Source organism: Malus sylvestris, chromosome 7 (assembly GCF_916048215.2).
Source record: "Malus sylvestris chromosome 7, drMalSylv7.2, whole genome shotgun sequence".
Taxonomy (NCBI): Eukaryota; Viridiplantae; Streptophyta; class Magnoliopsida; order Rosales; family Rosaceae; genus Malus; species Malus sylvestris.
Genome location: NC_062266.1, coordinates 5,785,500 through 5,810,064, shown reverse-complemented (window position 1 = coordinate 5,810,064; position 24,565 = coordinate 5,785,500). Strand labels below are relative to the sequence as shown.

Here is a 24,565-nt window from a genome sequence, read left to right as displayed (position 1 = left end):
GTATTTGTTTTGATCGACTAATGAAATATCAAATTATTGTTTGTTGTATAAAAAAAGGGGAAATGTTTGGAGGAAACATATTGTTGTATAGGGTGGAAGGAATCAGCAAATTGGTAGGTGGAAATATAAAAGAAAAATTTATATGGACCCAATTAAATTATCTCTACACCTAACTTATGTATTTTCTATCGGAAAAATTTTAGAAAATATGATAATAACACAAGAAATCCAATGATAGTAATCATAAGGAAAATCATAACATCAGTAGTATACAAGATTAATATAAACAACTAGAGAGAAAGTTAAAAAAAAAAAAAAATTTGTAGATTGAGGTTTGCAAAAATGCAATGTCCTAAAGATAAAATTTCGCCCATACTCTTGTGCTTGTAGTTCGGTAGGCGTCCATCCTGTTAATGTATACTGAAATCCTGATCTGCAGTGAATACTCAAACAAGAAAAGGAGAAGAAAGAAGAGTTCTAGAGAGAGAATGAATGTTTAGAGAAAGAAACTTTTGTATTGATCTGAATTGAAGATTACAGTAATTCCATATCATCTTATATAGTTTGCACGATTTACATCAGTAACTATATCAGTTAGTTATAACACCTCTAACCAACATAACCACCAATAGTCTATTAGCTAAGCTGATGTGGCATTGCCAGCTGTTACTACTGTCAACATCCCCCCTCAATCTAAGCTTGGGGTGCCAAGCTTCAGATTGTAGCAATGTCTGATAAATGCAGGACTGTGAAGACCCTTTGTTAGAACATCGGCAGTTTGCTCATCAGTAGGAACATAGGCCACGGCAAGATCGCCTTTTTGTACCTTCTCCCTTACAAAATGATAATCGGTATCCAAGTGTTTGATTCTGGAGTGAAACACTGGATTCGAACTTAATGCAATATCTGACATGTTATCACAATTAATAACAGGTGGTTGAAGTAAAACACACTTCATATCCCTCAAAATGTGTCTAACCCAAGCTAGATCAGCAGCGGTATGAGCAAGGGCTTTGTATTCAGCTTCTGTAGAACTTATGGATACTGAAGTTTGTTTCTTTGATTGCCACGAAATAGGATTGTCTCCAAGAAAAACAATATATCCAGTTACTGATCTTCTGGTATTAAGATCCGCAGCCCAATCAGAATCAGAGAAAGCCGTGAGATGCATCTGTGATTGTGAAGAATAGATTATGCCATGTTGCATCGTACCATGAAGGTATCGAAGAATCCGTTTTACAGCACCAAAATGAACTTCAGTTGGTGAATGCATGTGTTGACAAACTGTATTCACAGCAAACGCAATATCCGGTCTAGTAAACGTAAGATACTGCAAGGAACCAACAATGCTTCTGTATGAACTAGGATCTGAAAGTAACTCTCCTTCTGTCACCATCATTTGATTATGTGGTTTACATGGTGTATTGGCAGGCTTGCAAGAATCCATACCTGTCTTATGAAGTAAATCCTTTATGTATTTCGACTGATTTACAAAAATATCTCCATTTGGTTTATATTGAATCTGTAAACTAAGGAAATATGTCAGCTTCCCCAAATCCTTCAAGTCAAACACAGAGGAGAGTTCTTGAACTACGAGTTGTACTTTAGTCACACATGATCCAGTCAATATTATATCATCAACATAGAGCAATAGTATGATGATATCATTGTTATCAGTTTTGATGAACAAACTGGTATCAGATACTGATGCAGTAAACCCCATTGTCACCAAGTAGCTTGTAAATTTTGAATTCCAAGCCCTTGGGGCTTGTTTGAGTCCATATAGTGACTTGAGGAGTTTGCATACATAATCGGGATGACTTGAATCAACAAACCCTTGTGGTTGTTTCATATAAACTTCTTCTTGTAGCTCACCATGCAGAAATGCATTCTTGACATCAAGTTGTTTCAATTCCCATTTATTCATTGCAGCCAAAGCAAGAATGAGTCTTACAGTTGTATGTCTCACAACTGGACTAAAAGTATCTGAATAATCTACACCATGCTCTTGAGAAAATTCTTGAGCAACTAGTCTTGCTTTATACCTTGATACAGTACCATCAGGATTTCTTTTCACATTATACATCCATTTGCTTCCTATTATTGATCTGTGATCTGGTGCAGGTACTAAATTCCAAGTACCTTGAATTCGAAGTGAATCATACTCCTCTTGCATTGCATGTTGCCAATGTGAAATAGATGCTGCTTGTCTAAAGCATGTAGGTTCTAATGAATCTGCAATCTCTAAAATAAATGAGAAACCTCCCACAAAAGGATCATCATTTGTTATCTGCAAAGTGTTTAACTCTGGAAACGTTGCAGTTAAGGCTGCATAATTTTTCTTTAGGATGGCACCAGACTTCAACCTTGTCACCATTGAATGTTCATTACCATTCTGTGCTTGAATATCATGTGATACAATTGCTTGAGAAATTGGTAACCTTGAATCTGGTGGACTTGAGAAATGATGGTGAGAAGATGAAACCGGATTATCAGAATGCTGACTGACTGCAGACTCTGAAGATTGAGGCACTACCATATCAGAATTTCCTGAAGCTACTGGATCTGAGCCTTGAAAATGTGAAATGACTTCTATAGCTTGTGCAGATCCTCTATCTTGATGCACTGGAGATGGAGTAATCGTATCCCTTGGTAATTGAATCGCAATAGGCCTTGAATTCTGGAAAGATGAAGAACTAGACTGTGGTATCTTTGACACTTGTATATTCCGATAAGGAAATATCTCTTCATCATGTACAACATGTCTAGAAAGAATTAATTTCCCTGAACCAATGTTATAACATACTACTCCCTTATATCCCATCATATATCCCAGAAATACACATTGAGTTGTTCTTGGTTCAAGTTTATTTGCATTATAAGGCCTCATGAATGGATACACTGCAGACCCAAAAATCTTCAGAGTTTGAACATCAGGTTCTTGTCCAATTAACACCTGATATGGTGATTTCATATGCAATATTCTACATGGCATTCTGTTTATTAGAAATGCAGAATGTGAACAGGCATGAAACCAAAATTGAGCTGGTAACTTTGCTTCTGTCATGAGTGTTACTGCAGTCTCAACCACATGTCTGTGTTTCCTCTCAGCAAGTCCATTTTGCTGAGGGGTATAAGGACATGAAATCATATGTTTTATACCCTTTGTATCCAAAAAATCAACAAACATTCTACTTGTATACTCTCCCCCTCCATCAGATTGTAAACACTTAAGTGAAGCACTGAATTCAGTTTGTATAAAAGCACAGAACTTAACAAATATGGAAAACACTTTAGACTTGTTATTCATTGGAAAAATCCACAAAAATCGTGAATATTCATCTACAAAGCTCACATAGTATCTATAACCCTGTACAGACACCTTTGGAGATGGCCCCCATACATCAGTGTGAACTTTCTCAAACAAACATGTAGCAGTATTTTGTCTTACTGGAAACGACTGTCTTCTCATTTTACCACTCATACAAGAAGAACATATGGACTCACAACTATCTACTTTGACACTATTATTAAACTTCTTCAGCATTACAACAAGCACCTCCTCTGACGGATGTCCTAACCGCTTATGCCACCTCGACACTTGAATCTTCTTTCCAATAAAGCCAGCACAGTGCTCCAACTTTGCAGCAAAAGACTGTGCAAAGACATTGACTGGAATTGAAAACAGCTCCCCATCATCACTTGTCCCTGTGTACAGTATCTTCCTTGTTGCCTTGTCCCGTACGAAGAAGACAACATCATCACATATAAACCAACATCCATTATCTCTGCATAACTTCTTAACAGAAAGTAAATTCACAGTGATTTTAGGTACACAGAGCACATTTCTTAACATCAAAGATTGTTTAGAAAGAGGAATGCTTGTGGAACCAATATGTGTTACTTTCAATCCTGTACCATTCCCAATTGTAATAGTTCCATCACCAGTATAAGGAATAACATGATTAAGATGATGTAAATTTGCAGTCATGTGATGAGTTGCACCTGAATCCAATATCCAGTTTTCTTCAGCAGTAAAACCAACACCAGATCCTTCAGTTTGAGTGACATTGGCTTGAGCTGTCATGGCTGCAATTGATAGTGGTGGTGGAGGATTTCCCTGATATGCAAAGTTGTTCCTGTGAAAGCATTCAAGAGCTATGTGCCCCCTCTTTCCACATATCTGACAGATTACAGAACCAGAAGACTGTGAACCTCCACTCTCAGCTCTATAGTAGCAGTTTGGTGCAGTGTGTCCCCTTCTCGAACATATCTGACATTCAGGTGATACCGAGTACTTAGAGTTGGTATTCCCATTCCAATTGGACTTAGAATTGCCATGGCCAGCAGATGAATTAGTTGAGGTGAAACCATTATTTGCAGATTCATATCCTGCAACACTCTTACCACTTCCAGAGTAACCATTATTCCCAGAGTAACCATTATTCCCATTTCTGTTATGAAACCCTGATGCAAACCTGGAATTGTGATTCCCACCTCCAAACTTTCTATTATTAAAATTTCCTCTCTGTGAAGACTGAAAACCTCTACTACCATTACCATTTCCAATTCCTGAAAAACCATTTCCTCCCTGAAAATTACTACCAAACTGATCATTAAAACCATTTCCTCTCTGAAAGTTGTTACTGAATGTAGCATTGCTGAGACTACCCTGAGACCTCTGAGAATTGGAACTCTCACCATGTTCATACCCTTGAAAGCCTTGTAATCCTTCACCTTGAACAACCATAGCAGACATAGAACTAGATAAAGAATGCATTCTAGATTCAATACTGCCTTCGGCTATAAGCAATTGTGCTCGAAAATCTTTGATAGACATAAGAGAATCTCTTGCCAATATGACTGTCTTAATCATCTCAAAGTCAGCAGGCAAACCAGAAAGAACAGCAATGATGAAATCATTATCAGTAACCTTTTCTCCTGCAGATACTAATTGATCCCTTATCCCCTTTAGTCTCATTAAGAATTTATCAACCGAATCACCACCTTTCTGAGCAGTATGCAATTCAGTTTTAAGTTGATTCACAAGAACCATTGAGACATAGGCAAATCTTTCTTGCAAACATTTCCAAGCTTCATAAGATGTTTTACACCCAATCACATGTTCCATAGCATCATCCGAAAGAGTTGCAATTAGCAAACTTAACAAAGCTAGATCCTTTTTCACCCAATCTTTGTAAGCAGCATTAATTTCATTTGTGACCCCAGATTCTGTAGCAATCACATACTTAGGTGGACATGGTGCTTCTCCAGTAAAGAAGTCAAACAAATCATACCCCCTCAACACAGATGAAAATTGATAACTCCATTTCACAAAATTATCATCTTGCAACTTTACTGTCAACATCCCTAATAGATTCTCAATTCTAACATTAGATTCAGCCATCTTCACACATTAAAGATTATCAAAAATACAACCCAAGATTTCAAACACCAAGATATAGAACCACATATATCAAGAAATACACCTCTCTTCGGCAATCGGCCTTTAATGAAGAAAGAGAACAGAATTGCACAAGAACTACACTCAGGCAATCGGCCTTATGGAGTTTACACCGAGATAATGGCTTCGGCCTTATATCTCAAATCAAGATTGCAGAAAGATGGCATCGGCCTTTTTTTACTTTCGCACAAAAAAAACTCAACAAACCCAGAAGAAAAAACCTTGAGACATTTTCACAAACAGATAGAGTGCAGAAAACATACTGTACTTGCAAGAAATACCAAGCCTCCGACTGAACGCACAACACTGATTAAACTACACGAAATCACCAAGAAGGATCTCCGGCAACAACCACCATGAACGGAAGACGATAGCCACGAAGGAACGTACACGGCTCTGATACCATGTTAATGTATACTGAAATCCTGATCTGCAGTGAATACTCAAACAAGAAAATGAGAAGAAAGAAGAGTTCTAGAGAGAGAATGAATGTTTAGAGAAAGAAACTTTTGTATTGATCTGAATTGAAGATTACAGTAATTCCATATCATCTTATATAGTTTGCACGATTTATATCAGTAACTATATCAGTTAGTTATAACACCTCTAACCAACATAACCACCAATAGTCTATTAGCTAAGCTGATGTGGCATTGCCAGCTGTTACTACTGTCAACACATCCCAGGATTCAACAATCTATAATCCAAAGTCAAGGCACTTCAATTTGCCGTACTTTCAAGACACGACTCAGAGTTTGACTAACAAAGAATAAAAGACATAGGAGAAAACTCTTCTCTTAATTTTTTGAAACATTGTGACTGTTACCTAAAATTCTAACGAACATATGCAACTTATGAATTTGAATTCAACTATAACTCGTGATTATAAATAAGCACAACAACTATCCAGTAGTTCTAAGCAATTAATATCTCAAAAATCATATTTATCAAATGAGGTACTCAAGCAGTAATAAAACTGTGGTTCCCATTTTCAGAATCCATCCCAAGTGCTAGTGGAATTTTCCTTGTTTTTCTCCTCTCCCTCTTGTGGATACCCTTAAGAATGGGAACCACCATGCTTTGCCAGTGTCGGCGTTGAACGTGGCTCCACTCTACAACATGTGGCCTCTTTCGAGATTATTAATGGATCCAACTTTGCATAGAGAAACAAGTTGGAGAGAAAGGAGAAAGATAAAAAGAGACCATCAAAGTGGTCGTTGTATTCGCCGGAACATACCCTTTTTTTTCAGGTTGTGGTTGATGGAGTATGAATGAATTATTTTTTCTGGTTTTACCTCCCAATTTTTTGTCCATTGATCTTCCTCGATCCATTCAATTCGACAGCTTAAACAATTCAATCGATCTGCTAGTTGAAAATTAATAAAGGTGTGTGAGAGATAAAAAATTGTCTGTGGATAGCACAAATTTTTTTTATTAACATAAGAATGCTACTAGACTCACCCTAGTGTCTTATTTCTCCACCCATGTTATAATCTCACCCACTACAAAAAATTAAAAAATTGAAATGTTATTTTCCCACCAACTATAATTCCTAAAATAGCCTTTATATTGAAATTGCTTCTTTTTTTTTATTGAGTAAAGCGAAATCTACAAAGAAACGATTCAATTGATCAAGATGCACAACAAGAATCACAGCTATACAATTTTACTTACATTTTACACAATTCTCAGCGTCTTCTCCATCCTTCAGCACGCCACCCGCCCCAAGAACACCGTGTTCCACTTCATCTGCACCTCCCACCGCAATCGTTATGTGGATTGGACAGACAAGCCTTTATCTTAGTTTTCAAGGCTGTTTGCTAGTACTGACAACAAAAACAAACAAATCAAATTAAAAAGGCCAAGGGTAATGGGGACTTGATTTTTTGAAGATTTAAAGAGGTGGGTTGTTTTAGAAGATGAGGAATGACGAACCTATCAACCTAGAGAGTAGAAGTTTTTCTTTTCTTTTACCTTAGATATCATTTTACAAGAGAGTAAAATTGGTAATAAATTTTTTATTAAAAAGTGAGCAAGAAAATAAGACAGTTGAGTGAATGTATCAACACTCTTAACATAATTGCGAAGTTGGAATTTAAAGAAATAATTTTTTTCAGTTGGGTGTGGGTTGAAATATAATTTTTCCAAATAAAAATTCTTGTTGAGAGGGAAAGAGAATGAGAGGAGACTCGAGAAAACACCGTGTCCGGAAAACGCAGCGTCAGACTGCCGGAAAGAAAATGTCTAACTGTCAGTGGGGTCCACCATTACCATCTCGCCAACCTTTTAACTATTAAAAATCAAATTAAAATTCAATGCTCGTTCTTTCTTTGCTTTCCTCTTTCGTTCGGAAACTTTGCAACAACGGAGGAGGACAAGGGCGAAGCAGATTCAAACAACAAGGACAAGGATGGGTGTTGTGGCCGCCGCAGGAGGCGGCGATTCACTGAGCGCCAGAGCAGCCACGATGAGAGAGTCACTGCAAAAGAGCCAGACCATCACTGACAGCGTCGTCTCAATTCTTGGCTCCTTTGACCACCGCCTCTCCGCCCTCGAAACCGCCATGCGTCCTACCCAGGTCGGTCCCACCCTCTCATCATCTTCTTCTTCTACCTTTCGTTTTCTGTTCCTAGAACATCTAAACAGAAGCAAGTTCGGATCGTTGCTTTTGAGATTGACTTGGCCTTTTACTTTTTCTACAGAAGAGTAGCAAATGTAATATGTGTGTGTGTGTATATATATGTATGTATTTTTCTTCTTCTATTTCTTAGTGACCAAACGGCGGATCTCTCGGATTTTGACTTGGTTTCATAAGCTTGATCTTAGTTTTGTGTTTTCTTATTCGGGTTGGCTTGTCTGAATTTTGGATTGTGCAGATTAGAACGCATTCTATTCGGAAAGCCCATGAGAACATTGATAAGACCTTGAAGGCCGCCGAGGTTATATTGGCGCAATTCGATCTTTCTCGTCAGGTACATTTATCATTTCTAAGCTTTAACTTGTAACAACTTACACACAGTAATTGTTAGTTAGCATATCTAGAGAAGCATGTCGCTTAGCTTCCTTCGTGTTTCGTGGAATTGATCTGTTGGCCTTTGATTGTTTGCAATTTCGCCGTTTACAATGAATTGCGCCAGTTTGTTCATCCAGGATTTTGGTGCTTACATACGACGAGCATTGTTCACTTTTTGGTTCCATTGTAAGAAACGAATTTGATTTTTGAGAACGTGACTAGATTCGGCAGAAAAACTATAAAACCCTGGCTGCTGGCTACAATGTATTTTAAGTGGGATTTGAAATTACTAGTTCCACATAGTTTGTTGAATTTACAATAATCTACCTTACATTTGATTAGAGTTATCCACGCTTTATAGCTTGCAAGAGAGGATCTTACCTTACATTTGATTCTTTAGTAGTTGTTGGATTTTTAATAATCTACCTATCATTTAATAATTCTTTACTATTTCCAGCAGTAAAAATGCTTATTAGAGTTTTAATAGCTGGGATATTACCGTATGACAGTGTTGTTTTAACCTTATCTTGCCTATGTTTGTACCATTTCACACATGTATTCTGTACCCCTTATGTCTGATGAATAATGTTTTCCCATTTATGGTTGTTGATTTCATTTTGATTTCAATTTACAGGCCGAGTCAAAGATACTTAGAGGGCCACATGAGGACTTGGAAAGTTATCTAGAAGCAATTGATCTGCTAAGAAGAAATATACGGTTCTTTAGTAGCGCCAAAGGCTTTAAGAGTAGTGATGGAGTTCTCAGTCATGCAAATGGTTTGCTTGCTAAAGCTATTTCAAAGTTGGAAGCAGAGTTCAAGCAGCTGTTAGTGTCTTACAGGTTTGTATTTGAATGCCAACGATGCTGTTCTTCCGGTGCATATTACTACCTTTGCCTCCATTTCAGTTTATGCTCAACTTTGCTTCATGTCCTGTTTGTCTGTGTTTTGTGTTGGCATTGGAGGGTGGTGTCCGTTATTTTGTTTTTCTTTTGTCTAATTGTACAACCTTCGAACAATTGAATTTATTTTATGGGGAAACAATCATTTTGTTTCTATAGTTTGACCTATTCCCTCAAATGTGTCATTGTAGTTTCAGTTGTTTCAGTTGTTTCAGTCAAGTATCCACAGTTAACTACTTACTGGTTACGGTCGAGTCCTAAATTATATTTTTTTCAATCTTTTTGATGGTAGAGTCATTAGTGCTGGGGTAATAATGTCCAAGAAAAAAAATGTTAAACTATTAAAGGAAAATCTAACATTGAATTCGTGAATTAAAATCTAGCATTGAAGAATTACATCTTCTCCAACTATTGTACAATCGAATCCCATCCAACCACTGGAATCCCAAATCTAATCAACGCAATCCCAAACCCGTTTCTTTATTGTAACCACTAGTTAACACAGGTGCTTGTTTGAAACTATTTGAATTACAGGGATTGTGAGTCTGTGACACAGAGACGCGATGCTGTGGTAGGGTGATATGAAAACTCTAAAAACTAGGATACGAATACGTCAAATAGAATACTATGCATACTTTAAAAATGATTTTAATTAGCAAATTTCTACCCATCATTTTTATATAGATACCATTAGTAATTTTATTTCAATGTTCGAACAGGCTTTCTAGAAACAATGTGAGAGGAGAGAATGATGGGCCACTCCACCTCCGTAATACCTCTCATGGTTCCCTTTATGTAGCTGTTCAGTCCAGCACTTAGTAGATATTCTGTAATATTTTGCATCATGTCAAGAATTTTCTTAATTTCTGTTGGTTTAGTCACCACATGTAATGTCACACTTCTATTTTTTATTTTTTCTTGGGTTGACCACACATGGTAGGCACAACTTGACAGTATTGAGACTGGTTCCAGTCCAGTCTCGAAGAGACCCTTCCCTTTCGAGGGATCCGTCCCTTTTCTTTTCCACTTCTTGTTATAAATAAGACTAAGGAAAATGAAATCTGTAGCCCCCTTTTCTGTTTTGTCGAACCAGGAAGGAGAAGAAAGACTCAATTGGCAGACTAAATTTTCTTTTAAAATTATAAATTGACCTCAAAGTTCCTAAAATTATAATCCCTGTTAGTGCCGTAACCTTACCATATCTGGAACGTATCTCTACCTATCCATACTGTACCCGAATGTCAACAGATACTTCAATTTCTGTATACGAAATTTATATCGGGGCCGTATCCATATGGGATACTCACCCTAAAAACTTTGCAGTATCCATGTTACATAGACTGAGACCCAATTGAATCCAATGTCAAATTATGGAACCAAAATGGTCATTTCCATTAACATCATTGTGTATTTTAGTTTTTATTGCTCCACTTTGTGATAAAAGGTGACTTTTCTTTGGGAAATTTAATGTTTTGTGCCTTTGCTTTTATGAGGCATGTTAATTTTGTTAATGACCTTCAGATAGGTTATTAGGTCTTCTATTGAACTGTAACTGCGCTTTTTTTTTTTTTAGAATTGAATTGTGCTTCATTTACACCATATATTTGTTTTTTTATTTCAGCAAACCTGTGGAGCCTGAGCGCCTTTTTGATTGCCTCCCAAACTCGCTGCGGCCATCCTCAGGATCTCCTGGGAATCAGGGTGATTATAGTGGCAAGAATCCTTCATCCAATCACCATCCTGAACACCACAACAGTAACTTAGAAAATGCTGTCTACACACCTCCTGCTCTGATACCACCACGGGTTCTTCCATTGTTACATGATTTAGCCCAGCAGATGTTTCAAGCTGGTCACCAACAGCAGTTGCTAATAATTTACAGGTAATAAAAGGTCATTCTCTGCTCTTCATTTATCAATGTGGTATGTTGGTTTTTCACTTCCTACTCATGACAACAGGTTATTTCACGTTTTCATATGTTGGGTATAAAGTTATTTAATGTTGGTGAATCTCAATTTTTATTTTTTTAATGACCAGAAGAGAACTGACCTATGTGTGTGGACGCTTCCATAGAACATTTTCCATGTTGGGCACCCAAGGACATGACACTTGTGTTGTGTCCATGTGTCGAAGCCTTCTTTGTATTCTTGGAAATAATGCAGCTTCATATGCTAGAAAACTTAAGAAGGCATTGATCACTTTTGCCAAGAAAACTGCACTTAGTTATTGTTGTCTTAAATAGTTTGGTAAATGGTTCTTTTACAAGCAATTGTTTTCTAAAGCACTGATAGTTCTCCAAATATGTGAATTTTCACAACTGTATCATAATCTTTGCATCTGGACTTTCAGAAAACGCATAGGGAACACTATGCCCATGTCAACACACCAAAAACATAGGAGTTAAAGTTTTCAAATCCTAAAGAAGGGTTATTGTGATTGTAGAGGTGTCTGTATGCTATTATGCTTCAATCTCATTTGTAATTTCTGCTGTCCTCCCTAGGTGCCTAACCACACCATTAATATTGAAGCTAGCTTCAGATCTTGTATTTGAATTTTTATTGGTTACTTAAAGTCTACTTTTCCATGCATATAGTAGCGGAATTTGTATGGACTATTATTTTCCAATAGTGCTTTACTTATATGCGCTTCTTTGAATCATATCTTTTTCGGTTTAAATTTGGAATATATTCTATCAATCTTTATCTTGTTTATGTTTTTCAGGGATGCCCGTTCTTCAGTTTTGGAAGAAAGCCTTCATAAATTGGGGGTCGAAAAACTTAGCAAGGATGATGTTCAGAAAATGCAATGGGAGATTTTGGAGGCCAAGATTGGGAACTGGATTCATTACATGCGTATAGCTGTAAGAACTTTATGGAATCTGCTCAGTTTCATAGATTATCTGTGTTTTTCTTCAACATCTAACTGTCCTTGAACAGGTCAAATTACTCTTTGCTGGAGAACGGAAAGTTTGCGATCAAATTTTTGAAAGCTTTGATTCTCTCAGTGACCATTGTTTTGCTGAAGTTACCAGAAGTAGTGTTTCAGTTCTACTTAGTTTTGGGGAGGCAATTGCTAACAGCAAAAGATCTCCGGAAAAGTTATTTGTACTTTTAGACATGTACGAGATAATGCGGGAGCTTCACACAGAGGTTTGAATAATTTAACAAATTTATAAAGATGCACTGGGTATACAATATGAGAAATTGGAGCTAAGGAGACAACACAATTAGGGGTGCCCCTTAGGTGCAGTTTCATCTCTTGATAACCTGAATTTTGTAAGGATATTGATTTGTCTAGAGCACTTTGGACGTTAGGAATTCATCACATCTGGTAACATAGGATCATTAAGTATATTAGACAACTTTGAGATCGAGAATTAGGGGATTTTATTTTAAGATTTATATTCTCTTGTTTCTTTCCCAGATGTGTCTGCTTAAGATACAGATGGCTTTTGTTCAAATTGTCAATCACATCCATATCAAATTAGATATTTTTTTTTTGTTTCCGTTTCATCTATATCAAAATACTTGGTTTCATTGTATTTTGACCTGATATTTGTTTGGTAATCTTTCTTTTAGAAATGGGTTATAATCTTTTGTTTGATTTTGTCTCAGGATATTACTATACAGTTAGGGCTTCAATACTTTAGGATGTCCATGATGCTTTATTTTTATTTTCATAATTGGAAGAATTAGTGTTATCACTTATTTCACTCTGTACACTCGGTGGCTGCTTAAAATGCAATTTATGTAGAAAATCAAATTTAATATAATACTTTCTATTTTGCATCAACGTGGTTTCTAGATCACTTCAAACTTGCCTGTTGTTGAGAAAGTAGGTAGCTTGATGGCGGGTGCCAGATTCATGCTTTGAGTTGATCCCTGAATTCATCTGCAGATTGAAACAATCTTCATAGGTAAAGCTTGTGCTGAAATTAGAGAATCAGCTTCAAGCTTGACTAAAAGGCTTGCCCAGACCGCAAAAAAGACCTTTGGGGATTTTGAAGAAGCCGTTGAAAGGGATGCAACGAAAACTGCTGTAACTGATGGCACTGTCCATCCTTTGACAAGCTATGTGATCAACTATGTGAAGTTTCTTTTTGAGTAAGTTACTTTTCCTAGTCCTGTGGTCTGACAGTGATGCTCTGTGGTTGGATGATCATTCCTCTAACATGCCTCATAGTTTCTGTTGAAATTTTTCTTTACGCTGCTTAGCTCTCGTATACATTAATGCATAGGATACATACTTTTTTGGCCAATCGACCACCATATGTTTCTCACTTAGATTTGAGGTTTTAACTGTTAGATAGGTTTTTTATGCCTATTTCTTAATTTTTCATTAAACAGCTTTTTAAGTTGACCAAAACTATATTTTGCAGTTACCAATCGACATTGAAGCAACTTTTTAAAGAATTTGAAAATGGGGATGAAGATGGTTCACAATTAGCCGCTGTCACGATGCAAATAATGCAAGCTCTTCAAACCAATTTGGATGGGAAATCTAAGCAGTACAGAGATCCAGCTTTAACTCACCTATTTCTCATGAATAATATTCACTATATGGTCAGATCTGTGCGGAGGTTTGTCTCAGATATGTTTTATTTGACTTTTGGTTTTAATGTTGCAAGCCTATTTTATGTGGCACTCCTGTTTCAAATTGTGTTCAGATCTGAAGCCAAGGATTTGTTAGGGGATGATTGGGTGCAGAGACACCGGAGAATTGTGCAGCAGCATGCAAATCAATACAAAAGAAATGCTTGGGGAAAGGTGCTGTTTGTTAACATAATTGATTTGTTGCCCAATTGAATCCTGTGTGATCTTTCCGTAATTTACCTTAGTTTTTTTCATTATAGGAAGTTAGGAACTTAGTTCTTGCTTTTTGGGCTGTCACTATTTGTATTATGATTGATGTTAATCTTTTAGCATTTCTTTTATCTTTTAAAAATGTTAATAATGGAGATAAAATTGGTTTACAGACCTTCGAAATCCACAAATAAGAAAAAATTGATGACCAGTATGATCGGGTTTTGAGATATTATATTGTCATTGTGATATTAGACGTATTAGTACCCCATTGAGGAGTTAGGAATGTAAGTATTGTATAAACTGGTAGACACGTGCTTTCGTAGTGTTGTGTTTTGATTCTGTCGTGTGTGGTCTGGTATGATCAACCATTAGTTTGGCATGTTGATTCCTATTATAAGAAATAACTCCCTTTTTCAAATCCATGACCAAGGTGTTTTTTCATTACATTTGCACAATTATGGCCTTTCTTGGAAAATATGGATTCTCTTTTCCATAATGCAGTGATGCAGAAGCTGCTATACATATATTAATACTGTCAGCATGTTCATTTTACTTGGAAGTATTTTTCTCTTAGTTTACCAAAAAATAAAGTATTTTTCTCTTAAACAGTTTTTCACTACCTTCTGAAATGTTGGTGTTATCCTCCGTGCAGATTCTGCAGTGCCTCACCATCCAAGGCTTGACATCATCTGGAGGTGGTAGTTCAGTAGCTGGTGATGGAGGAAGTAGCAGTGGAGCTTCAAGAGCAATTGTTAAAGATAGGTTGATCTCAACTTCTATCCTATCATACACTTAAAATTAAAATTTTATTATCTATCGATTCATGGATTTACTTTGTCATCAACATTTTGACCTAGCTGAAATGTATTCCATTTCAGGTTCAAGACGTTTAATATCCAATTTGAGGAACTTCATCAAAAACAATCGCAGTGGACAGTTCCTGATACTGAGTTGCGAGAGTCACTAAGACTTGCTGTTGCTGAAGTCTTATTGCCTGCCTACAGATCATTCTTAAAACGTTATGGGTGCGTTTTCATCATCTTCTATTGTTTTTCATGCGCTTTCAGCATATGTCCTGTATATATCCCTTTAAGAATCATAAACATTAAGGCCCGTTTGATAACCATTTCATTTTAGTTTTCATTTTTTTTTTCTGCATAGAGATAATAGGGAATGTATATGTAGGAATGAGGGATGAAGGGTGGATGAATGGTGGAGGGAGGGTGGAGGGAGAAGTGAAGGAAAATGTAGGAAACAAAATCCAGAAATGAAAACCTACTAAAATTTGGTTTTAGTTTGTAGTGTTTATTTTTCATTTCTTCCACTTACTTCCCACCACCCATCCTCCGCCTTTGGTCATCCCTCATTTCTCTCTTATATTTCTCCTCTATTCCTAGCATTAAGTGGAAACTAAGACTGAAAAATGAAATGATTGTCAAACGGGCCAAAATCTCAGTAATTAGTGTTATAAAGAGTAATTTTAGGAGGAAAAATAAAAATTCTGAAACGGAAAAGAAACTAGATTGCCTAACAAAGGTAAATACATAGACCAAATTAGCTAAATTGAAAACTCCTACTACTTTGGCTAAATGGGTAAATCACATTGACCATTTTGACATTTAAGCCTTGTAATTTATTAGACCAAACTTGATACTCTGGCTCTGGAGTCTGGACATTAAGTCCTCGTTGGGTCTCGAGGATTGGATTGGAAATAAAATAACCCACTATATTCAAGGGATGTTGAAGGTAAAGTTGAATGATTTTTCATTTGAAGGGAATTAGAAGGAGATTAGACATGAATGAAACTTAACCCTTCCAATCCTACCATTTTTGGGGGACTGGAAGGAAGAAGTTTCCTTCTTGAGTAATCTATGTAATTCCGTGGAATGAAAAATCATTCACCTTTACCTATTATGTTAAATATAGTGAGGTCAGTCATTCCAATGCAGTACTAGAGACCAAACGAGGCCACAACTACCATAGACACTTCTCGCTAGACCCAAAAGACTTTATTTTTAGATTTGGACACGGACTTAGTCTTGAGCTTCAAAGCAGGACATCTCTTATCTCACCATGTTGTAGATACTCTCATCGTTTATTCATTTATTTATCTATGGAACTTAATCGGACAATAATTCATTTCGGTCATTCTGGCCGAATGATATGTAACTATTGTTTTTTAATTGGCCTGGAAATCATCTCAAAGGTGTCATGTTTTTATTTTCACCTTCTCAAAATATGTCCAAGTGTGAGTTGAATCTATGGGTTCCAAAATCTTTATATTCTGTTTTGTCTCACAGGCCTCTTGTTGAGGGTGGGAAGACCCCCCAAAAGTACGTCAGATACACAGCGGAGGATCTCGAACATATGCTGGGTGAATTCTTCGAGGGGAAGAACGTGAATGAACCCAGGCGGTAGATTTGACTTGTCTCTTGCTCTTTCTGGCTCTGTGATGGTTTTGCCAATGATGTGTACTATCGGCTTTGGTACCCTGTGGAACGCTTGTTGCCCTTCCCGGTGAAAGTTAGCATCTAAATCCCTCCATGGTTTCAAAGGATTTCTGTTTAGGCGGGTAATGAGCTCGGCATCCATCTGGAAAACGAAAAATATAGATCTGTAGATGTTGGTTTGGTGCTTTATAGCACACTGAATAAGAGGAGTCTTTCTACTGTTCTACATATGCTTGTATAGTCCCCATGGCCCGGCGGCATTCCAAGTGCATATTTGTAATTTTACATAAATGGGCTGTCGTATTTCAGACCAAATTAGGGTCATTTTTTGAATATTTTCAAAACCCACCACCGTCGGCAAATGTTATTTTTTGAGCAGATTTTAATGTTCTTTGAGGAATACCAATGATTTTGTAAAACCCAGTACGCTTGCATGTTTCTGTACTGCTTAATGGATTCCAAATCTACCATGTCATAAATTTAATTCTCATAATGATTTTACGTGAAAAAATTGACATCGAATTCTGTATCATTGGTAGTGTAGTATTACCACGTCAATCACCTTAAATAATTTAGATGGTTGAATCGGAAATTCATTTTAATGTTAAGTGAGAGGTTTTAGGCTCAATTGTCGTCAAAGACGAATTTAAATTATATTACTGTTAGCTCATTGTGAGGTTTAACCAATTTTCTCACTAGTTTAGTGTGGATAATATCGTTTATTAAATTAAAAAAAAAGGTCGGAAATCCTCAATTGGAGACAAAACTTAGGTTACACCATTGTCCCGACTGCTGAGGCTGCAGCGTTGCATGCGTGATTCTTTGAACTTTGTTCCCCACGGGAAGTACAAAGACATCCTTGTTGAAGCCGATTCAAAACTTGTCATCGACATTATTTCTGGACGTTGCTCTCTTCCTTGGAGACTCAAGATGATTGTTATCTACTTTTAAGTAATAGGATTTAGGGTTGAATTTCATAAATGACTAGTTCAAATCAAATTATTATGGCACGCTTATTGTGTGGCTTAAAATTTTTCAATCTTTGGTATACATATAGTAAAACCTCCATATGGTATGTTTGTCTATATATATATATATATGGTCATAGTGTTGGGATTATCAATTGTACGAGGGTAAGATTTATATCCTCCTCTTTTCCTGTGTTTTCTTTTTCAAGAAGGGTAGAGTTTATGTCCCCCTCTTTTTCTTGTATTTGGTTTTATTGTTTTATGAGGGGTAAAGTTTATGTTCTCCTGACCAGGCGTAGCTTTTTTTATATCAATAAAATTCTCTCGTACCGTCGAGGTTCCCAATAAAAATAAAAAATAATTCAATTGCATGACTACATAGTGGTTATTACTTAAATGTGAATGTATGTATGAGTTTGTCTTGATAATTCAGCCTACCAAATAGTTGACTTTATAAATAGTATTCACCCTTTCATTTCTTAGAATCAATATTCACCGTCCATTTCTAAAATTACTGATGAAAAATGATGGATGCAATGCTTCTTTAACACCAGAAGTTGATAAAGCGTATTAAACATGCTTCAGATGTTTGAATTGCTTTAGCTTTAAATATCGTTTGGGTTAAAAAACAAGAAGATGAACTTGTTGACAAGTCATTATGTGTCTGCAATCTCAAATATATGACACTAATCCTAATGAATAAATCATCCCATACAACTTCATAAAAATATTTTACTTTATCTTAAACTTTCATTTGTGAAATTACATTTTTTTGGATTTATTGACAAGTAGGCGAGTCCTTTAAAACAAAATATAAAGAATTATATGACGTATCACCGATATATATAATACAAATATATATATATATATATATATATATATATATCTTGGTAGGTGGCATGAAGGAGAGTACGGGTTGTACCTTTCATCACCTGGTTGGTTGCATGAATAGCTAGTTGCCAAATGATATTAGAGTACTGGTTGTACATTTCATCATTTGGTTGGTGGTAATAGCGACGGGTTGGCTAATAATTTTGGAGTCCTATATATATATATATATATATATATATATATATATATATATATATATATAGTTGTAATAAAAAGAAGAGAAATGGACAAGGAATGGCCACGTTGCGCGCCATGAAGCCACGAATTGTTGTTTGTTGGGTTGGCTAAAGTCGCTGCTGTCTCTTCTTCTCAGTTCTCAGTCTTGTGTTCTTCTGAAACTATCACCTCACCTGTTTCGCCTTCTCATCGGTCGCCATGGAGAAGCATCCACAAGGTTTCATTTCTCCTTTTATTATTATTTATTTATTTCTTAATTTGTCTGACTCTCACTGAATTGGGTTTTTCTAAAATTTTCCTTCCGTTGCTGGTTTTTTTATTTTTGAAGTTCCATATTTCTTAATTTGTCTCAAATTTTCATATATGAAGGAAAGGAAAAGGAAAAGGAAAAGGAAGGGAGTCAGAGTCAGACGAAGAAGGAAGGCAAGTGTGAATTTATTTCAAGAAAGCAGGACGGCGTTTCAGCTTCTGTTCATGATGATATCATTCTTCACATTCTTAAACTGTGAGTATCTCTCTCTCTCTCTCTCTCTCTCTCTCTCTCTCTACCATCTTACACTAAACAGAGAATTTAAGCATTTCGGTTGTTAGCAACAGAAAGGTTGCTCTGTTTTGACTGAAAGGTCACGGTTCTTTGAGTTGTGAATACTGTTCTAAAAATTTCCGCTAGCACCGCGTAGGCGCTAGGCAGTTGGCCACCGACCGATTAATGCCTAGGCGTTTAATAATTAAGAAAGGCCACCTAGACCTGCTGAGGCGCCCTCCTAGACCTGTTGAGGCACCCTCTTAGACCTGTTGAGGCGCTCTCCTAGACATCCTAGGCACCCGTCTACTCCGTCTAGACCCGCCTAGGTTGCGACTCACTTAAGCAGAATATAGGTACCTTTTATTTTGTATATTATTTTTTTCGATAAATTGGAAGAGACTTATTGAATATTTAAATGAACATTATATGCTTATTCCTCATGTTATAATCCAATACTTCATAATACATGTCATTCTATTTTGTAGTTTATGATGAAATTATATATATTTTAAGTATAAACAGACACTTATTTACACGAAATATGGATCTACTTAAATCCTCCTAGTCCGCCTAGGCGCCCACCTAGACCCCAGCCCTCCGCCCGACTAGGTCTCAGCCCGCCGCTCGACTAGTGCCTAGCGTCTTTTAGAACCTTGGTTGTGAAAACAACCTCTTTGCAAACTTGCAAAGCAAGGGTAAGGCTGTGTAGAGGTTCCACGGACTCTCCCAAAGCAGGGAGCCTTGTTGACCTTGGTCGCCCTTTTATTGTTAGCATGTTGAGACAAAGCAGGTTTTCATGCTGATGCTTGTATATAGCCTTACACAGTAGAAGGTATTGCATTGTCAATCCTACAAGTGGCTTACTTCATGCATGATCAATTAAATGGGAAAAACATGATTAATTTGAAGTGTAAAAGTTACAAGGTGATCATTTCCCTGTACAACCTCCATATCAAATTGAATTCAATTGATGGTTTTATATTTCTTTTTTCCTTTTTTCCCGGCAAATTGGATGACAAGTTTGTTTTGAATCATTTCAGATACGGGTCCTGTGCAACGCCTTCCGACTTTGAAATCTACTCTCCAAATGCTTCCTTTGAGGACCCACTGATGTGCGCTCGTGGGTATGTATTAGCAATTTGGCATCAGGCAATTTATATGGAATTTTTACATTAACTATGCTAGAATTTCATTACTTAGTATACTCGTGACGAAATCAAGCATTTGCCTATGGGGCTATCCATGAAACGCCTTGGCTTTGCCTTCGCCTTTTGAAACATTACATCCAATTTGAAGAGGTAGAGGGTATATTCCTTGTTGGTAGACCAATCTTCCACCAAAATATGAGCTTGTTTTTGTCGTACTCGACCGAAGCTCAGTATATGGGATGTAATGCATCACCTTTTCAATAAGCTGGTTCATTGCTAGATCTTGTTGCTTCATTAACTGTCAGACTGAATTTATAATTTACAATCTGTGCATTACGTTATCTCTATATTTCTTTTGGCAGGTTGAAACAGATCAAATCGGCATTTTATTCACTTCCCAAGGTCCTGTTTCCATGCGGAATACAATGTTCATTTTTTTTTTCTCGTGTGAAATTCTTTTGGGTATCTTTTAAATTCAGTGACAGTTGATGTCATGATATTGCTAGAGCCTTTGAGCATGCGAAGGCTCGTTGGAATCGTTTCTTTTGTTTTTTTTTTTCCTGTTCTGGTTCAAATGGTTTGTAGTGTATCGCCAACTGTAAAAAGAGATTGACATTGAAAATTAGCTTGGACTAAATTTCAGGATTTATATTAGAGATTGCCTCACTGAAAACCCGAATTGTTCGTTTATATATAAAAGTGTAGGTTAGCTTGAAATGAAAAGTGATTTGGTTTGAAAGCCAAAGAATAATTTGGCTTAAGCTAAGATAGTATTTTCTCCATGAATGACTGGTTTGAGCGTTCTGGTGTAGCGGTTAATATGACGGCGTTGCTGTCTTTCTTCTTGCTGTAAATTTGTGATCACTGCTGTTGAACGTATTGTTCCACATTTTAACAGCTATGATTTGCCTTCCTATATTTCAGGTCTTTAGTGAATCAAGAATTGTGGAATACAGCGTCAAAGAAAATATAGTTTCACCTGGAAATCACGAGGTCCGGAATTACTTTTGCAACTCTCATCCATTTTCTTTCTGTTTGATCTTTTACCATATGCTTTTGTTGGGTCACTGTGTTGTGACAAGACCTAATTAAAAGTTCCTGTCAATTGAGTCCAGATATGGGTTGATAACAAGCAACACTACAAGTTCATGGGGAAAGACATAGATATGATATCCCTCATCAAATTGTCTGTTTTGGAAGGAAAAGTCGTTCGCCATGAAGATTGGTATGCTCTGCAAGCTCTAATATACTCCAGTCTTACATTTATTTTTTGGTATATTTTGGTTATGCTTTCTTCTGATTCTCTGATGTTATGTGCAAAATGCATCATAGATATCGAGTAAGATGCATTTAAATACGGTGTAATATGTTGTATATGTGATTTTGTTTTATGATCGATCCCTCCCCCCCCCCTCCCTTCCCTCTCTCTGTGGCTGCGCATACCACACTTGCTAAGAGCTTGAATGCACAGAAAAACCTGACCGCGTGGTAAGTTGTATGAGTAACATGCAGATGCTGTATCAATGTAAACCAAACTTTCATCAATGGAATATAGGTAGAAAGTTGTTCATAAGGATTTACTTTTAGAACAGAGGTCCTAGAATTTTTTACCGAGCTGCTCAGTCTATTCCTTAAGAGTGGTGAGTATTCATCGAAGCATGGGGTTTTACAGTCACATAGTCTGTCTAAGGATCTATGTAGATCACAGATCTCTAGTTCAGTGTGAGTGGAGGGAAGGGTTCAAAACTATTGCAATAATTTAGTGGAGGGGAGTTTCGAACCGGAACGCGTGGATGGAAACCCAACACCCTATCCACTAGGATATTGGAAACGTGCCCCAAGAATTCATTCTTAAATCTGCAATGCTATTTACAGAGATTTTCGGATGATGTTTGAAATTGTACGTGAAATATGTGTAGGTGGGACAAGAAGCCTCTTTCAAACAGAGAAACGGTGAAGGTACCGCTGCTTGGCCGGATTTTGGAAATGGCTCGTAGGGGCTCAATGCTGGCAACTCATGTTATGATGGGGTTTGGGAAGGATCCACCCAATTCCACGCCTACAAAATGACTTCGCATATCAAATTAAGACTCATGTTTGTATAATATTGTTTCCTTTGGGTTTGTGAATGCGTGTCCGCAATTTATCTCCTGTTAAGAAGGCATGTCAACAGAAACGTTAGAGCTCAAAACCAGCACCATTGCATGCTTTTGTAAATATATTCTACGGCATCAAGGATTCCACGTATACGCCAAAGTTGCTACATGATTCCGTTGAGGGATACTTCCAATAATTTTGTTAAGGGACACTTAGTAATGCTCATTCTATAACTTTTTTTCAACAATCTAAACCGTTTATAATTTAGTACATCATTCATAAATTATTTTGCAAAAATATTAATAAATCCAAAATTATTAAGACATTCAATTGTAAATAAGAAAATAGATGAATACGGTTTTTCAAAGAAACATTATAACAACTTCTAGTTAATCCAACAGTCAAATGATTTTGAATTTGGTGATTTTAGTAGAATATAATGCTCAAATAATAAACGGGACTTGGAAGTATTGTTAGTGTTGATTATTAGAGTAAGTCCACCTATAGCCCAATTAACAAGGCAATTGGGTTAAATTGCCCTTGGCCCGGAAAGGGCCCCCCCGCCGTCCACTAAGAGCACTTCCACTATTGGATTGAGCTCGGTGGACTATCCCCATTTGCAACCCAATCGTCTCCCTTTCTTACTTCGGGCCATTCGGACAATTGGTCTAAGGGGGGCCAGTGGGAAAGGGCAGGCTGCAGTCCAAGTCTCGAGTGCCTGAGGGTTATGTGATGCAAGGCTAACGTCAACCACGCTCTGAAAAACATTTGCGTTAGGCGCGTGTAAAACACTCATACGTAGGGGTGCGTCACCAACAAGATTTTAGGCGGTGGGGCCCGCGGTTTGAATTCTGATATGTTATCGTTACTGGGTGCCACAAGGGGCACCCTCAAGGCCATTGGATTTTAACGGCTATTTTTTCTAGACCGTTGGATTTCCAACGTTCAAAAAAAATTTCAAACCTCCCTCAACGGCTAGATGACTTGGCACGATCTCAGCCGTTCGATTCCAGATCAACTGTCCACGTTTTCCGACTTTAAAAATTAAAAAAAAAATGATATGTTATTGTTATGCCACATGACCCAATTTGGAGGGTTAGATTTTAAATTTTCTTTAATCCAACGGCATAAATTAATTAAGTTAATAAAAAATGTTAAAAATTAATTAAAAAATTCAATTTTTTTTAAATTGATTTTATTTTTCTATAAATATCTTATCAAAATCTATCCTCAAAAAATTTAAATAGATTGTGACATGTGGCACGACGTGATTGGTTAAAAATCTTATTGGAAATCTATAACGACACGTGGTGAGACGGAATTGGATAAAAATCTTATCGAAATTTATCACCAAAAAATTGTACTTTCAAATAATGACACGTGGCATAACTAGACCGGTTAAAAATCCTATCCAAAATTACAAATAAAATTATTTTTAATTATTTTATAAAATAAAAATACTAATATTTAATTGTCTATTGTCATGACTATTCAGTTTAGAGGTGAAGATGTAAAAGACAATTACTGTTCATTAAAGGCAGTTACTATTTAGTTGGAGGGGATTCAATTGCCAATTTCCCTAGGGGACCTTTCCACAATGGAAGTGCTCTAAAGAGGAGGCAATTGGAGGAATGGCAGGTGCATGTTGGGTTGTCGTGCCAATTCTCACCTAGACTTGGAGAGATTTTTCAGTGTAACCGTCACACAAGGTGGTACACCACGTGTCATTATATAAATGATGGGTTATGTGTGTTAAAAGGTTAATAACTTAAAAATTAAAATTTTCCACCACTTGTATAAAAACACGTAGTGTAACTCCGCCGTGTAAGTTTATCTTACATTACCGGTCCCAAGCCCGGATAAAGGAGGAGGGGGAGGGCGTCAGGTAGTCGACAGCCGGCACTCCATGATCACGTCGAATCCTTATGAAAATGAATCCAGAACGATTGTGCTAAAGCTAGGGCGTCACCCGTAAGTGGCGCGCTGTGTGGCCCGAGCACAGTGATAAGTGAGCAAGGGTCGCTGCATCTCCATCGGCACCCGGATGCAGTGTTAAATGAGCAAGGGGGCTATAGAAACTTCTTTTCGAACGACTCCACTCAAAGTTGTTTGGCAGCATATACTCC

The 24,565-nt window shown here is 37.0% G+C and overlaps 2 protein-coding genes across 3 annotated transcripts; both read left to right on the top strand.

Moving 5' to 3' along the window:
- The first annotated feature begins 7,658 nt into the window (after positions 1–7,658).
- LOC126629910 (exocyst complex component EXO70A1-like) lies at positions 7,659–17,055 on the top strand. Of its 2 annotated transcripts, XM_050300063.1 has the most exons (12): positions 7,660–8,042; positions 8,341–8,436; positions 9,112–9,317; positions 10,999–11,259; positions 12,099–12,237; positions 12,314–12,526; positions 13,275–13,480; positions 13,756–13,956; positions 14,044–14,143; positions 14,835–14,944; positions 15,061–15,207; positions 16,483–17,055. In XM_050300063.1, exons 1-12 carry the CDS (start codon positions 7,875–7,877, stop codon positions 16,598–16,600), a joined length of 1,965 nt encoding a protein of 654 aa, XP_050156020.1. In that variant the 5' UTR covers positions 7,660–7,874; the 3' UTR covers positions 16,601–17,055. The 2 variants fall into 2 exon arrangements, with proteins under 2 accessions (XP_050156021.1, XP_050156020.1); XM_050300064.1 differs by lacking the exon at positions 12,314–12,526 and having other exon boundaries at positions 7,659–8,042.
- Positions 17,056–18,724: 1,669 nt separating this feature from the next.
- On the top strand, positions 18,725–22,589 carry LOC126629919 (uncharacterized). Its single transcript, XM_050300074.1, has 7 exons — positions 18,725–18,885; positions 19,038–19,173; positions 20,235–20,318; positions 20,705–20,744; positions 21,267–21,335; positions 21,458–21,567; positions 22,262–22,589. The coding sequence occupies exons 1-7, from the start codon at positions 18,867–18,869 to the stop codon at positions 22,410–22,412; spliced, it is 609 nt and encodes a 202-aa protein (XP_050156031.1). The 5' UTR covers positions 18,725–18,866; the 3' UTR covers positions 22,413–22,589.
- Positions 22,590–24,565: the final 1,976 nt, after the last annotated feature.

Coding starts and splice junctions, on each gene's coding strand:
- LOC126629910 (XM_050300063.1), top strand. CDS start 7,875: ATGGGTGTTGTGGCCGCCGCAGGAGGCGGCGATTCACTGAGCGCCAGA. Junction 12,527..13,274: donor TGCGGGAGCTTCACACAGAG/GTTTGAATAATT, acceptor ATTCATCTGCAG/ATTGAAACAATCTTCATAGG. Junction 14,144..14,834: donor AAAGAAATGCTTGGGGAAAG/GTGCTGTTTGTT, acceptor TCCTCCGTGCAG/ATTCTGCAGTGCCTCACCAT.
- LOC126629919 (XM_050300074.1), top strand. Junction 20,745..21,266: donor CATTTTATTCACTTCCCAAG/GTCCTGTTTCCA, acceptor CCTATATTTCAG/GTCTTTAGTGAATCAAGAAT. Junction 21,336..21,457: donor TTTCACCTGGAAATCACGAG/GTCCGGAATTAC, acceptor AATTGAGTCCAG/ATATGGGTTGATAACAAGCA.